Below are 16,293 nucleotides of genomic sequence, written 5' to 3' on the forward strand. Positions count from 1 at the left end.
TGCTAAATATTGTCTGTGAAGGCTCTGGTTTCTGCCAGGGAGTATAAGCAGAATATAAAACATAAATCAAACTGCATTAAATCTGTAGGTCTTGCCATAGAAGTCCGGCCAGCTGCCAGTAAACTGTAGTTTGTTAATTGGGATTTCCCCTGGGCATATCTCCCACCCTTGCTGGCTCTTGCAACGGTTTAGCATTGTATTTCCCATACCAAAAGCTAACTGGGGTTTGTAAGCCCTAAGTTAGGATGGGAACCCTAGTTAGCTTCAGCATGTTCATAACACTAAACCATGGTTAAAGCTGACAAACGAAGACAAGAAAACCTGAGCTGAGAAGGAGCACACGTTCCCAAGACTGGATCCAAATCTGCAAACTTCAGGTTGCAGAAAGTTAGTATTACATCTGCACCCGATCTTATACTTCATTATATTTTTATAGTTATATTTAAAATCCAGACTGCTGCATACTCCAGCCCAGCGGTTCCCAAACATTTTGAGTCATGGAGCACTTTCCAGGAGAGAAATTCGTCACGGAGCACTAATTTTCACCTAGCACCTATATACTAAACAGAATGACAGTAGTATTTTTCTTTCCAGTCTCTTCATGGAGCACTAGGAGATATTTCGCGGAGCACCAAGTGCTCCATGGAGCACAGTTTGGGAACCGCTGCCAATGGTAATTGCTTCGAAAGAGAAAGATTCCATATATTCCACATCATTTTCTGTGGCAATGGAGTTCTGCAAGCGCGCTAAACTAGGCGATTCAGACCTTCCTGCCTAGGTGCTCATATTTCAGTACTGAAAATCAATTCAGATTTTTAGCCAGCTGCAGAAGTCGTTGGTTACATTGTTAAGCGATAAGGGGAAAAAAAACTTTGCAAGGCAGGATTTAACACTGAAATCAGCAGGACAATAAAAAGGAATTGTTAGATTCATTGCCTGGCACATATGGGGGAAGGCAAATCAGTCCATTATAAACAGTGGCTTGTATCCTACCAAGCAAAAATTTAGAGCCATTTTCTAGCCTAAGTTGCATTTCGCTGATGGGAGTCAGTCTTGAGTTTACTGGTAAGATACAAGATAGCATGAGAAAGTAGGAGAGCCAGTGTGATATAGTGGTCATGGACTAGGATCTGGGAGACCCAGATTCGAATCCCTGCTTTGCCACGAAAGCTTTCTAGATGACTTTGGACCAGTCACACACACTCTTTGCCTAACCTACCTCACAGGGTTGTTACAAGGATAAAATGAAGGAGAGGAGAAAAATGTAAGCTGCTTTGGGAACCCATTGGGGGAAAAGGTGGGGTACAAATGAAGGAAAAAGATAACAAAATTATGGCCAATTTTATACACTCAGGAGAGTCAAATGGTGAAGTACTTCCTAGTTTGTACCATTTTAAAATTTTAAGGTGGGATATTGCTTCGCTTCAAACAACAACAACAGGAAAGCCTTCAAGCCGTGTACGTAGACAACTAGCACATCATGATCAGGGTTAGGCAAAGCCCTTTTCACTGAAAAGCTAGAGTTTCTGCTTTGTGCAAACTGCCTGAATTGGTAGATCCCCCCCCCCCACCAAAAGTTTTTCACTGATGCAATTGAATGTATAACCTGGACCAGAATAGAATTTATTTTTAGATGGTATCTGTACATGTTACATGAAAATTGGGAGGAGGAACATTAACAATTTGAGATATGCCAATGATACTATATTACTGGCAGAAAAAAGTGAAGACTTGAAATGACTATTGCTGAAAGTTAAAGGAGAAAGTGCCAAAGCAGGACTGCAGCTGAACATCAAGAAGACAAAAATAATGACTACTGGAGAATACTCAACTTTAAGGTGGACAATGAGGAAATTGAAATTGTTCAAGACTTTTTGTTCCTTGGCTCCATCATCAACCAAAAGGGAGACTGCAGCCGAGAAATCAGAAGGAGACTGGGAAGGGCAGCCATGAAGGAGCTAGAAAACATTCTGAAGTGAAAGGATGTGTCACTGGCAACCAAGATCAAGTTAAGTCATGCCATCGTATTCCCTATTACTATGTGTGAAAGCTGGACAATGAAGAAAGCTGATAGGAAGAAAGTAGATTCCTTTGAAATGGGGTATTGGAGGAGAGGGTTTCGGATACCGTGGACCACCAAAAAGACAAATCAGTGGGTTCTAGATCAAATCAAGACTGAACTGACCCTAGAAGCTAAAATGACTAAACTGAGGCTATCGCACTTTGGCCATATTATGAGAAGACCAGAGTAACTGGAAAAGACAATAATGCTAGGAAAAGTGGAAGACAGCAGGAAAAGAGGAAGACCCAACTCTACAAGGAAGCCATGGCCCTCAGTTTGCAAGACCTGAGCATGTTTTGGAGGACATGTATTCATAGGATCACCATGAGAGGGAATTCACTTGACAGCACTTAACATGCACACACATACATGATTAGCTTATGGAATTCACTGCTTTAGAATGTGGCAATAGCCTTTGGTTTACACAGCATTGAAACGGGATCCGACTGGAGGATCGATGGCTTTTAACCCAGAGAGCTAAATGGAACTTCCATGTACAGAGGCAGGGTACCTCTGAATAACTGATCCTGGGATCAAGCATACATGGCAGGGCAGCTGCCTTCACATCCTGGTCTGTGGGGCTTCCTAGAAGCATCCGGATGACCAGGACTGGAAAGGGGATGCTAGACGAGATGGACCACTGGCAAGATCCAGCAGGGCTGTTGTTATGCCCTTACTACCCAAGATGCCTCAACCACAGCCCAGAAGTGGACCAAGTGCTTTCACACGTGCTGAATAACGCATTTTCACTTTCATTTCACTTTAGCCATCACTTGCAAGTGGATTTTGCTGTTTCACACAGTAAAATCCACTTGCAAAGCGGACTGAAAGTGGATTGAAAGGGCATTATTCGGGACCTTCGGGTCCGTCTCTCCTGGTACACCCCCAGAGAAATTTACGCTCAATGAATAACAATTTACTGGTGGTCCCCGGCCCGTGGAGTGTGCAGCTGCCCTCGACAAGGGCCAGGGCTTTTTCAGCCCCGGCCTGGTGGAACAGTCTGCCAAGTAACATCGGGACCCTGCTGGACCTAAAGGAGTTCCGCAGGGCCTGCAAAGTAGAACTGTTATACCAGGCCTACAACTGAGGGCAGCTGCAATGTTTTCCCCCATTACCATCATTTGGCTGGCCTCCCCATCCTTCCCCCAACGTGGTTCGGGGTCCACTGCCGACTAGGTCTGTCCAGTGGCTGCATCTGAGAATCATATGCCATCGTGAGAGCAAGTGTGGTGCAGTGGTTTGGAGCAGTGGACTCTGATCTGAAGAACCGGGTTTGATTCCCCACTCCTCCACATGAGCGGCAGACGCTAATCTGATGAACTGGATTTGTTTCCTCACTTCTACACACGAAGCCAGCTGGGTGACCTTGGGCTAGTCACAGCTCACTTAGAGCTCTCTCAGCCCCACCTACCTCACAGGGTGTCTGTTGTGGGGAGGGGACGGAGATTGTAAGCCGGTCTGAGTCTCCCTTAAGTGGTAGAGAAAGTCGGCATATAAAAACCAACTCTTCTTCTTCTTCTTCGTTATAGTATGAAGTATAGAATTTTTAAGTCTGTTTTAATGCGTGTTTTAATTGGCGTTTTATGATGTGTTATAATTATGTTGTGACCTGCTCTGAGCCCAGCTTGCTGGGAATGAGGGTGGGATATAAACCCAACAAACAAACAAATAAATAAATATTCAGTGTGCGTCTTGCCTTCGTTACATGTGGCCGGAGAGTCTGGTATTTTTATCGCTGTCCACCGCTTCGGACATTTTTAATGGGAAAAGAAGTGCAAAAATTAATTTTTTTTCAAAAAAGTAAAGTTTCTGCCCATGTGAAAATGCTAAAAAACTTTCTCTCTTCTCCCCCCCTCCTCCCTGCCTTCCCCTGCAACACCCCCCCCGAATCCACCTATTTCTTTCGTTAAGCCTCTTGGGTTGCGCAGAGTGTCACCTTCCCGGCGTTTTTTAATATGAATGTGAAATTAAGCGAAGTTGCCCTTTCCCCTGGCGGACAGAATCCTCTGTTATTAAAAAGTAAAGCACTTTAATAATGAAAACTTTCCCCCCTCCTTCCCTTCCCCCCCTCCCTGTGTTTTAACTGTTTAAAATTAATGAGAAGGGCAGAACGGTTGTCAAAGCGTTATTGAAAGCGGGCAGCGAGGACCAAATAAACCCGAAAATCCCTCCAGAGTGTTAAATAAACAGCGCTTCAGCCCTCACCAAATCCCTCTGTTGGTTATTGTATACATTCTGTATCGGAGCTCAGAATAGATCTGAGCACCGGGGAAGGCAGGAAAGGTTTCAGAATTCCAATAAAGGCCGCAAATTAAAGACAGCCCGGCGCGAATTCCTGGAGAAAATTAAAGAGACCTCAAACTTAAGTGACAGGTGACTAGCTTCTATGCCACAACTGTCTGGGGATTTAGTGATAATATGGCAATATATTACAAAGGACTTCTCATTCTCCCCCCCCCCACCCCGCCACCCTCCCCACCTCTTTAGGTTTCAAAATGAGGCATCTCTTCTTCCTTCTCCAGAAAGGAAAAGATGGAGGGAAGGAAGGAAGGGAAGCAGAGCGAATTTAAGGGGGGGGGGGAATGATTATGATTCAACCGAGGGATTAAAAAAAGGGGGGAGCTATGTACATGGGGGTGGGAAAACAAGGCTGGAGGTCAGAGGGAGACAAACAAACTAAGAAAAGGGAGAAGGAGAACAGCAAATGGCAGAAAAATATAACGCACTTAGAAAACAGATCACCCTCCCCCCCCACTCTTCTCAGTCCCTTCTTTCTTTTTATACCTCTTCTCATCCCCTGGAGAGAGATTTTATTTTTAAAACTGCACCCTAATGGGGTGGTTTAATTCCTCCCTTCCAGGTCTGGAAGTCTAAATTTAAAACTGACTCAGAGCTGGATAGGAAAACACACACACAAACACACACACACAAGCTCTCTGGCACCTGGGACATCGTGTAAAGTCACAGAGCTGCAAGCAGTCCTGGCATCTAAACACACTTGCATGTCACACGTGCTTGTTGCATTCACAGATCACGTTTTCAAGCATACACTGAATGCATTTTAGGTGTGCGCGCGTGGAAACACAAGGTGTACAATGGCTGTCTACCTAGGTGTTAGAAAATCCCCAGGGGTTCACACAAACATCTGAAGCTCCAGTTACCACCCCTAAGAACTGTGCTGGGCTATGACCCCAAATGACGAGATAACTAATCCCCTGTCATGAGCCTCTGCAAAAGGGATTGCCTGGAGGAAGACCACAGGCGAGGGAAGAGTCTGCAGTGGCCAAGCATACGCCACAACCTTCCCCTTCAAAGCAAATGGCACAACTGGAGAGCACGTGTCAGAACACAGGAAGAGTCCTGCTGGATCACACCAGTGGTCCAGCATCCTGTCTCACACAGTGGCCAACCAATTCCTCTGAAGGGCCAACAACAGGACATAAAAGCTGAGGCCTTCCTTGATGTTGCCTCCCAGCACTGGGATTCAGAGGTTGACTGCCCCTGAATGTGGAGGTTCCCTTTAGTCACCATGGCTAGTAACCATTGATAGACCTACCCTCCATGAACCTGTCTAAGCCCCCTTTAAAGCCGTCTGTGCCTGTGGCCATCACAGGTTTAGGCTGGCTGCTTTTCAAACAGAAGCTTCATGGTCCAGTTAGATGTCCGATTGCATAGGAGAAAGGCAGCTGAGACCCCTGGTTCAAATCTCACCCCTACTATAAACCCAGGACCATCACATTCTACAGCAGGGGGATAATCATCCTGACAGACCTTACAGAGGTGTTGTAAAGGCTGCAATGTAATGGACATGAAGTACTACTTGTATGCAAAATATAATTTATTATTATTGTTGGAGCAAAACAAAGGAAAAGCTGACCAATTTGTCTAAAGGACTTAAGTGAAGGATGTCTAAATGAACTGTTAGTCCTCTGCTGTGAATAATGACGCACTACAGGCCTGTCCTTTGGCCTCAGGTGTGTCACTCAAACAACCCCATAGCCATCTTTTAAATGTTTTTAAAGAGAAGACAAGAGTGGGAGAGATGAGTGGACAGGGAGGAAGAAAGGGGGGGGTCTAAGGAGGTATGGAAAAGACAGTTTGGCAGATGTCAACAGGTCAGTGTGGAGTAGTGGTTAGAGCGGTGGACTCCAATCTGGAGATCCGGGTTTGATTCCCCACTCCTACACAAGAAGCCTGCTGGGTGACCTTGGGCTAGTCACAGAGCTCCCTCAGCCCCACCTACCTCACAGGGTGTCTGTTGTGGCGAGGGGAAGATGATTGTAAGCCGGTTTGATTCTCCTTAAAAGGCAGAGAAAGTCGGCATATAACAACCAACTCTTCTTCTTCTTTGGGAATCTTCAAATTTATGGGAATCCTTTGAGGGGAAACAACAGGAGTATTTCTTTGGCCCACGGCAGATGTCACAGATCTGTCTCTGAAGTGCATGATGAGTTTGATGGGTCCTCTCCCCCACAAGCATTCCTGGGCCTACTTTAACCATGGGGTAGGGGGATATCACTATCAGCTACGGCCATGTTTCACAGCTACCGGACTCCTTCCTAGCTGAGGGTTGTAAACCTGCTTCAAACCCACCTTTCAAAATCCCGTTAGGGCAAACCACAGTTTGCACCAGTGCAATGGTAACATTTTGTGGTGGTGGTGGTGAAGGAGGAGGAGGAAGCAGAAGAAGAAGAGTTGGTTTTTATATGCTGACTTTCTCTACCACTTAAGGGAAACTCAAACCGGCTTACAATCACCTTCCCCTCCCCACAACAGACATCCTGTGAGGTAGGTGAGGCTGAGAGAGTGTGACTAGCCCAAGGTCACCCAGCTGACTTTATGCATAGGAGTGGGGAAACAAATCTAGTTCACCAGATTAGCCTCCGCCGTTCTTGTGGAGGAGTTGGGAATCAAGCCCGGTTCTCCAGATCAGTCCACCGCTCCAAACCACCACTCTTAACCACTACGCCACACTGGCTCTTATACAAGGATGCCTCAGAAGGATGGGAGAATTCGCAAGGGAAATGAAGAAGCAGCGAGAGAGAGAGAGAGTGTGAGGTCCTGATCCGCTAAGCAGAGCTAGGTGCGCAGGGTCACGGCACCTAAACTGGCCCTGGATAAGCCTGCATCAGGGAGCAGTACTGAGAAAGCTCGACTGTTAAAATGGTCAACATGGGAAGGCGAGACAGCTATTCTTCTGTCTGGGGGGTAGGGGGCAAAGAAGCAAGGTGTGGGATTGAGTTGCGATGCCTTATCTCGCTTCCAAAAGACCCTCGACAACAAAATGAAGGGTTTTGTTTTTCATAACTTTTGGCCCAGCGAATTCCAACCCCCACATGCGGAGCCCCCCACCCCGGGAGTCTTCCCCAGCCCGCCCCCTCCCCACCAGTAGAAAGTGCAAGGATCAAACGTATTCTCTTTGTAGGCAGGTGAACATTCATGCACCCAGACACGGCCGCATATATATTTTATGCGCCTAAAGATTAAAAATACATTTTACAGGTGTTCTCGGCATCTCTTGCCTGCTGCTAGATTCTCAGAGGCCAAAAAACACAGACGCCAAAGGGATATTTGTAATGGACATCAGTGGAGGCAGGAAGAAGAAAATAACATTATGAGGGAGCGCGTTGTACGGCATTTTTTCTCCACTGGCAAAGCTCAGAATGTGCAGGTTTAAACACACACACACAGAGAGAGAAAGCTTCACTTGCAGGCTGATTTCTCTCTATCCCCAATTGTCCACATGTTCACTTGGGGGGGGGATGGAGGTTCAGATCCTGGCTAAGTTTGTGATGAGGCTCAGCATCCAAACCTGCTCTCCAACATGTGGGCTCAATCCTGAGACACAGTCAGGCAAGTCAATCCCAATAGCTCACAAGCATTGTTATTAATCCAGTTTCCCATGTGTGCCTTCATCACTTGGTGCTCAAAAGAAAACAACCCACAACCTGGACCAAGCCGTCCTTTCCTTGAGAAGGTGCAGAAAAGAGCAACCAAAATGTTCAGGGGGCTAGAGCAACTGCCCTATGAGGAGCGGTTAAAACGCTTAGGGCTGTTTAGCTTGAAAAGAAGGCAGTTAAGGGGAGAAATTATAGAGGTCTATAAAATTATGCATGGTATGGACAGAGTGGACAGGGAGAAGCTTTTCTCCCTCTCTCATAATACCAGAACATGGGGTCATCTGTTGAAGCTGGAAGGTGAGAGATTCAAAACAGATAAAAAGAAGTATTTCTGCACACAATGCATAGTTAAATTGTGGAACTCCCTGCCCCAGGATTTGGTGATGGCGGCCAACTTGGAAGGCTTTAAGAGGGGAGTGGACATGTTCATGGAGGAGAAGGCTATTCATGTCTACTAGTCAAAATGGATACTAGTCATGACGCATACCTATTCTCCCCAGGATCAGAGGAGCATGCCTATTATATTAGGTGCTGTGGAACACAGGCAGGATAATGCTGCTGAAGTTGACTTGTTTGAGGATTTCCTGGAGGCATGATTGGCCACTGTGTGAACAGACTGCTGGACTTGATGGGCCTAGGTCTTGATGGGCCAGAAATCTGCGCAAACACAGGAAACGCAAACTGGTGCGACTCCTTTCTCTCCACCTGTCTTGGTCAGTGAACATCTCAAGAAAGAATTAGAAAATGACCAGGCATCTCCTTTTTCTTTGGCCTCAGAGGGTGGTGCTGAATTTGGATCTAGTTAGACAGGATCATTGGAACGGGATGCCAAAGAGCCCTGCTGGGCCTCCTTTCCTTGGGGGTTCTCAGAGAGATTTGGGCAGGAAACATGCTGGGATAATCGTTGGATATTCTCTGAGAGCACAGAATTCAATTCAGTAACCCATTGGGTCTCTCCCAATTTGGATTCTGAACTTAGAAATAAAGCAGCCCTCCTGAGCGTTTCCAATCTGGGAAATGGATCCTCAGACTCTATGGCACTTGAATTAGAGGTCCGAGAGCTAACCAGGCCCTGGAACAAAAGCTAAGTGGAATCCCCTAGAGGTGAGGGAAGGGAACAAAAAGCTGTGTGTGTGTGTGTGTCCCCTCAAGTCACAGCTGACTTATGGCGACCCCATAGGGTTTTCAAGGCAAGAGATGTTCGGAAGTGGTTTGCCATTGCCTACAAACAGCTAGCAATCTTCAGCTCAATTGGGTTGCAATAGCTGAAGAATGGATTGGTTCTGGTATAACAACTACCCACCACCTCTTTGGGGTTTGCTTTTGGAACTCAGGATTAAGTCAGGAAAGGACAGGGGAAGTTTAATTGAATGCAATTACTTCTTATCACTTAGCTTTCAGTACCTACAGACTGAATCTTTGTGATAGGTTGGGCTAGGGGCCTAAACAAGCAAATAAGCAAAGCTGACAGTTCAATTTCCCTTTTGTCATGAGCCACACAAAACCACATCACTTTAAACAATGCACCGCAACACGAGATGCAACGAAATCTGCTCAAAGGGGACCCATTTTGATTGTCAGACGATGATCACACGCAAGCAGAGTGAGGAAAATACCTGATTAAAGTTCAGAATACAGGAACAGCCCTGTCTGATCACATTGGGGAGGGGCCGTGGCTCAGTAGTAGAGCATCTGCTTGGCATGCAGAAGATCCCAGGTTCAATCCCCGGCATCTCCAGGTAAAGGAACCAAGCAGGTAAGTGATGTGAAAGACCTCTACCTGAGACCCTGGAAAGCCACTGCCGGTCTGAGTAGACAATGCTGACTTTGATGGACCAAGGGTCTGATTCAGTATCAGGCAGCTTCATGTGTTCACGTGTGTTCACATCAAAGGCAATCTAGTTCCCCACAGTGGCCAACTGTCAGATGCTCACAGGAAGTCCACAAGCCAAGCATGAGAGCCAGTGTGGTGTGGTGGTTAAAGTATTGGACTAGGATCTGGTAAACCTGGGTTCGAATCCCCAATTTGCCATGGAAGCTTGCTGGGTGACCTCAGGTCGGTCACATAACCTCCACTTAACCTACCTCAGACGGTTATTATTGTTTGGATAAAATGGAGGAGAAGAGAATGATGCAAGCTGCTTGGGGTGCCCATTAGGGAGAAAGGCGGGATATAAATGAAGTAAGTAAATTAATAAACGTGAGCAGCAGCCCTGCTTCTGGCTAGCTGCACTGGCGCTTCATACGGCCACCTAAAAGCCAACAGATTTCCTGTCTTATAAGAGCCAGCGTGGCGTAGTGGTTAAGAGCGGCAGACTGTAATCTGGAGAACCGGGTTTGATTCCCCACTCCTCCACATGCAGCCTGCTGGGTGACCTTGGGCCAGCCACGGCTCTCAGAACTTACTCAGCCCCACCTACTTCACAAAGTGTCTGTTGTGGGGAACATAAGAACATACGAAAAGCCATGCTGGATCAGACCAAGGCCCAACAAGTCCAGCAGTCTGGTAACACAGTGGCCAACCAGATGCCTCTAGGAAGCCTACAAACAAGGCGACTGCAGCAGCATTATCCTGCCCGTGTTACACAGCACCTAATAGAATAGGCATAAAAACATAAGAAAAGCCCTGCTAGATTAGACCAAGGTCCATCAAGTCCAGCAGTCTGTTCACACAGTGGCCAACCAGGTGCCTCTAGGAAGCCCCACAAACTGCAGCAGCATTATCCTGCCTGTGTTCCACAGCACCTAATATAATAGGCATGCTCCTCTGATCCTGGAGAGAACAGGTCTGAATCATGACCAGTATCCATTTTTACTGGTAGCCATGAATAGTCCTCTCCTCCATGAACATGTCCACTCACCTCCAAGCCCTCCAAGTTGGCAGCCATCACCACATCCTGCGGCAGGGAGTTCCACAATTTAACTATGCTTTGTGTGAAGAAATAATTCCTTTTATCTGTTTTGAATCTCTCACCCGCCAGCTTCAGCAGATGACCCAGCATTTTGGTATTATGAGAGAGGGAGAAAAGCTTCTCCCTGTCCACTCTCTCCATACCATGCATCATTTTATAGATCTCTATCATGTCTCCCTTTAAAGAGGAAGGCAATTGTAAGCCGGTTTGAGTCTCCTTAAAGGTAGACAAAACCGGGGTATAAAAATCAACCTTCTTCTTCTAATAGCAGAGAAAGAGGAATAAAAAACTATGCCTCTTGTGAGTGGATAGGAAAGTGACTGAAGCAGGGTGGGGAAAAGGAGGGAAAGAGATCTTCCTTGCAAAAGGACTCACCTTATTTCCCCCTCGGCTTCCCACAAAACGATTATCCTTCATCAGGCAGGACAGGATGGTCTCCATCTTCATTTCCAAAACACTGAAAGGACCAAAACATTGTGGAAAAATAACCCACTGATCATTCCTTGATTTATTGTATGCATGTAAGGAATACATATTATTGTTATTTCTGGGGCACCTTTGACAGCCAAAGGTTTTTAGGATGCCCGCCGTCGGCCAGTTTAACCTCATCCTTTAGCGCCAGTAGAACCACCAGAGCCCCAAATATTCATCACCAGTCTCTCGAGTTTGGAAATATGTCCCACTTTCTTCTTTCTTTATAACAGCACAGAAAAGTATCAGCCTTTTCCTTGTGCAGCGCTCTACGGTTGTTCCCTTGAATTGCATACAATCTACGCAGGAAGCGGCCTTATATTTCGGCCAACTCAGGGCTGGCACGGCCTGGCATCTGCTGAGGCTCACAGCCTGGCAGAGGGCCCACTTCTGCTTCTTTGCCCATCCACCAGGAAATGAGATGATCCCAGCAATGGTGCAGAGGCTTCTGGGACAATCTCCCATTTTCGGAGGGTCCCTTTATTTCCCAGGCACTGGATGGAGCACAATATTGACTCTCTCAGACACCCTTTAACTGACAAGGTATATGCAAGCATTCTGCTCACACCTGAAAAGGCATATTGCAGAGCTTGAGAAGGTGCAGAAAAGAGCAGCCAAAATGATCAGGAGGCTAGAACAACTGCACTATGAGGAGCGGTTGAAACACAACACATAGTGAAACTGGGGAACTCCTTGCCCCAGGATGTGGTGATGGCTGCCAAATTGGAAGGCTTTAAGAGGGGAGTGGACATGTTCACAGAGGAGAGAGGTATTCCTGGCTACAATAAATACAATAAAGCTGCCTCTTCCGTGCATGGGCAACCAAGGCGATGGGAAAACATTCAAGAAAAATGCAGTGCTTTAAATAGTTAAAACACTAACAGCTCTATAACAGGGTTCCCAGATTAAAATAACCACGGCGTTGGTTTCATTATCTGTCCCACTATTTCCCAGGGTATTAAAAAAAATTGTCCTCTTGTCCTGTGCATGGGCTTCCTGTGTGTGTCTGCTGTGGCTCAGTGGCAGAGCATCTACTTGGCATGCAGAAGGTCCCAGGTTCAATCCCTGGCATCTCCAGTTAAAGGGACTAGGCAAATAGGTGATGTGAAAGACCTCTGCCTGAGACCCTGGAGAGCCGTTGCTGGTCTGAGTAGACAGTACTGACTTTGATGGACCAAGAGTCTGATTCAGTATAAGGCAGCATCATGTGTTCATATGCCTCCTGGGGTGGCCATTTTGTAGTTGCGCCCACCACCCTGTGTCAGAATTCCAAAGGTGCTCACGGGCTCAAAAAGGTTGTGGACCCCCTGCTCTGTAACGAAAGAAACAGAAAGCAGAACAGCACAAAACAGAAAAAAAAACCACCCTCATACTAAAAGTTTGCATTTTGAGATGCCATCTAAGACATCAGTGATGCCAGACCTTTATGCAGGGTGCTCACACAAGCCAACAGGGGAGGAAGTGGGAGAAATATGCCAGGGCTGTACCACTTGGGACTGTCTGCGATGTGCGTATGCATATCTGTTGAATCTATTTAGTGCATCATCATCATCCCACCTTTCCGCCAGGGAGTCCAGAACAGCTGAGAGCGAGTAACTGGCCACCATGGCAGAGTGGGGATTTGAACCCAGGTCTCTCTAACTGTAGTTGGACACGCTAACCGCTACACCACACCAGCTCCCAAATGCTTACCAAAAAGGAAAAAATTCCCTGCACATATAAAGCTATCATATCAAGAAGAACCCTATGAAATTCTGCCCCCCTCTCCTAGTTTTTTTAAGCGCACAGAGCTCTTTTATGCCTGAGCATCTCTGCAGTGCTTGAGTGTTCAAGCCACTAGAGACACATTATCTGAAACCCTTACGACAAGCCTGTAACGTAAACCACGATCATGGCAGGTGGGCAGGGTGGAGGTGGAGTTGGGGGTGGGAGTGAGTGTGACTTACCTACAGTGCCCTTGTGCATGTATAGCTTAACTTAAAATAATTAATGTATTTAAAACGTTTTAATGCGAGATTTCAACTGAAGAACTTCCAGATTCCCAGCTCAGGAGTAAGCCCTTCTGAATACAGTGGGGGGGGGGGGAGAGGAAGAAGAGGAGGAAGAGGAGGAGGAAGAGGAGTTGGTTTTTATATGCCGACTTTCTCTACCACTTAGGGAAGAATCAAGCTGGCTTACACTCCCCTTCCCCTTCCCACAACAGACACCCTGTGAGGTAGGTGGGGCTGTGACTAGCCCAAGGTCACCCAGCAGGCTTCAGGCGTAAGAGTGGGGAAACAAATCCAGTTCACCAGATGAGCCTCCACCGCTCATGTGGAGGAGTGGGGAATCAAACCCGGTTCTCCAGATCAGAGCCCACTGCTCCAAACCACCACTCTTAACCACTACACCATGCTGACTCTCAAGTAAATGTGCCTTTCTTCGGGCTGTCCCACCCTAGCGTTCAAGTCCTTCCGGATCTGCTTGTTTTCTTTTCAAAGGGCTGGCTCGCTTCCCTCCCTCCTCCCCCATTGCTCTGACGCATCCGTGAATGAAAACGTCAAAGCCTTTGACAGTGATTTGCCGGAGATGTCAGAACAACGTCCCCCCCTCCAATCCCCTGCATTTCTTCTCATCTGGCATGCTGCCAGCACACAACCTTACGGATAAGCGAACCTGGTTCACGCAGCGGGGAGTGCGTCATGGAGAAGGGAAGGGGGGGAGAGAGAGACTCGTGCCTTCACGGGGATGTGCTTTTCTTTTTATAAGTTCGTTAGGCAGCTGTTAGAAAATAAAGCAATCCTCTGATGAGCTGTCTAACGGAAGCTGGCGCTGCTCTTGCAACGACGGTGCGCTTTTCAAGCCTCTCCCCCTCAAGCTAAGTCTGGCTTGAAGGGACCAAAAGAAAGACGTAAGCAAATAAAACAGCAAAAGAAAATTACATTTCTTCTTCTTTTAAAGGGAAGTCTCATAAGGCACACGGGGGAGAAAAAGCATCGGCGCCTTAGAAACTAAGTTTAAGAGATGTGTGGTGTGCGTGAGAGAAATTCGGGGGAAGAGGTGGAATCGTGCAACGCACGATTAGGGGAAAGTTGTCCCAAATTGCATGGTGCCGATAACCAGGACGCTGATTTTCTTTTAATTCTTGGTGCGGGGGACCTCTTAGAAGAAGAAAAGTTGGTTTTTCTGTGCCGACTTTCTCTACCACTTAAGGGAGAATCAAACCAGCTTACAATCTCCTTCCCTTCCCCTTCCCACAACAGAAACTCTGTGAGGTAGGTGGGGCTGAGAGAGCTCTAAAGAGCTGTGACTACGCCAAGGTCACCCAGCTGGCTTCATGTGTAGGAGTGGGGAAGCAAATCCAGTTCACCAGATTAGTGTCCGCCGCCCATGTGGAGGAGTGGGGAATCAAACCCGGTTCTCCAGATCAGAGTCCACTGCTCTTAACCACTACACCACCCTGGCGAAGAGGCACCCAAGCCTCATGCTATTCAGAAGCCAAAACAGACACCCTGTGAGGTAGGTGGGGCTGAGAGAGCTCTAAGAGAGCTGTGACTAGCCCAAGGTCACCCATCTGGCTTCATGTGTAGGAGTGTGGAAACCAACGCGGTTCTCCAGATTAGCGTCCGCTGCTCATGTGGAGGAGTGGAGAATCAAACCCAGTTCTCCAGATTAGACTCCACCACTCCAAACCACTGCTATTAACCACTGCACCGTGCTGGCTGTGGAGCTGTTCCTGTTTGCAGCAGAGGATAGGACTCACAATAATGGGTTTAAATTGCAGGCAGAGGCATACCGTCTGGATATTAGGAAGTTTTTTATCAGCTACCTAGGGAGGTGGTGAGCTCCCCCTCACTGGCAGTCTTTAAGCAGAGGCCAGAGAAGCACTTGCCAGGGATGCTCTAGGGTGATCCTGCATTACGCAAGGGGTTGGACTAGATGGCCTGTATGGCCCCTTCCAACTCTATGGTTCTATGACTCTTGGCCTGGCAGTAGCTCTCCAGGGTCTCAGGATGAGGTCTTTCACATCACCTACAACCTGGTCCTTTTTATTTGGAGATGCCGGGGATTGAACCTGGGAACTTATGCATGCCAAGCAGATGCTCTACCACTGAGCCTCCCTAGTTCTAAATGGAACTATGGGGAGAGGCTATGGCTCAGTGGTAGAGCATTTGCTTGGCATGCAGAAGGTCCCAGGTTTGATTCCCGGCATCTCCAGTTAAAGGGACTAGGCAAGTAGGTGATGTGAAAGACCTCAGCCCGAGACTCTGGAGAGCCGCTGCTGGTCTGAATAGACAATGCTGACTTTGATGGACCGAGGGTCTGATTCCGTATAAGGCAGCTTCATGTGTTCAACTAGCAACCACCTTCCCATCTTGCTAACCCAATCTCAGCTCCTGTCTTCGGTCGAAGGGGAGCCAGTGGGTCCAATCTCAAAGAGCTCTTGGTAAGTGTTCCAAGATTAAAGGAAACATTGCTATCCAGCTGCATGAAGACATATTTGGATGCAAACAACGTTACAGAAAAGCCACTCTAATCTGGTGAGCTGGATTTGTTTCCCCACTCCTGTACATGAAGCCAGCTAGGTGGACTCCTTGGTACATATCCTTTTGCACTGTCCTTATGTATTCAAACTTAGGCTAAAATGGATTACACCATGTTTTAACAAATGGTCCACATCTTCTCGCGCAACCTCGGAGCAAAAGGTTCAGTTCCTCTTAGGGGACTCTGACCCTCAGCGTACTTACAGTGTGGGGGGGAAAGTATTTGATCCCCTGCTAAATTTGCCCGTTTGCCCTATGACGAAGAAATGACCAGTCCATAATTTTAATGGTAGGTTTATTGTAGCTGTGAGAGACAGAATAACAACAGGAAAAAACCCAGAAACCCAGAAGACAAAAGTCTGAGATTGATGTGCATTATAATGAGTGAAATAAGTATTTGATCCCCTATCAACCAGCCAGGTTAG

General features: G+C 47.1%; 1 protein-coding gene across 1 annotated transcript in view; it reads right to left on the minus strand.

The window, feature by feature from the left end:
* Positions 1 to 16,293, minus strand: part of DDX31 (DEAD-box helicase 31) — a 77,913-nt gene that overhangs the window by 23,915 nt on the left and 37,705 nt on the right. Inside the window, exon 17 of the mRNA XM_056860164.1 lies at positions 11,250 to 11,331. Coding sequence (XP_056716142.1) covers positions 11,250 to 11,331 — 82 coding nt within the window. The remainder of the gene's footprint in view (positions 1 to 11,249; positions 11,332 to 16,293) is intronic.

This window comes from Euleptes europaea, chromosome 14, assembly GCF_029931775.1.
Source record: "Euleptes europaea isolate rEulEur1 chromosome 14, rEulEur1.hap1, whole genome shotgun sequence".
NCBI lineage: Eukaryota > Metazoa > Chordata > Lepidosauria > Squamata > Sphaerodactylidae > Euleptes > Euleptes europaea.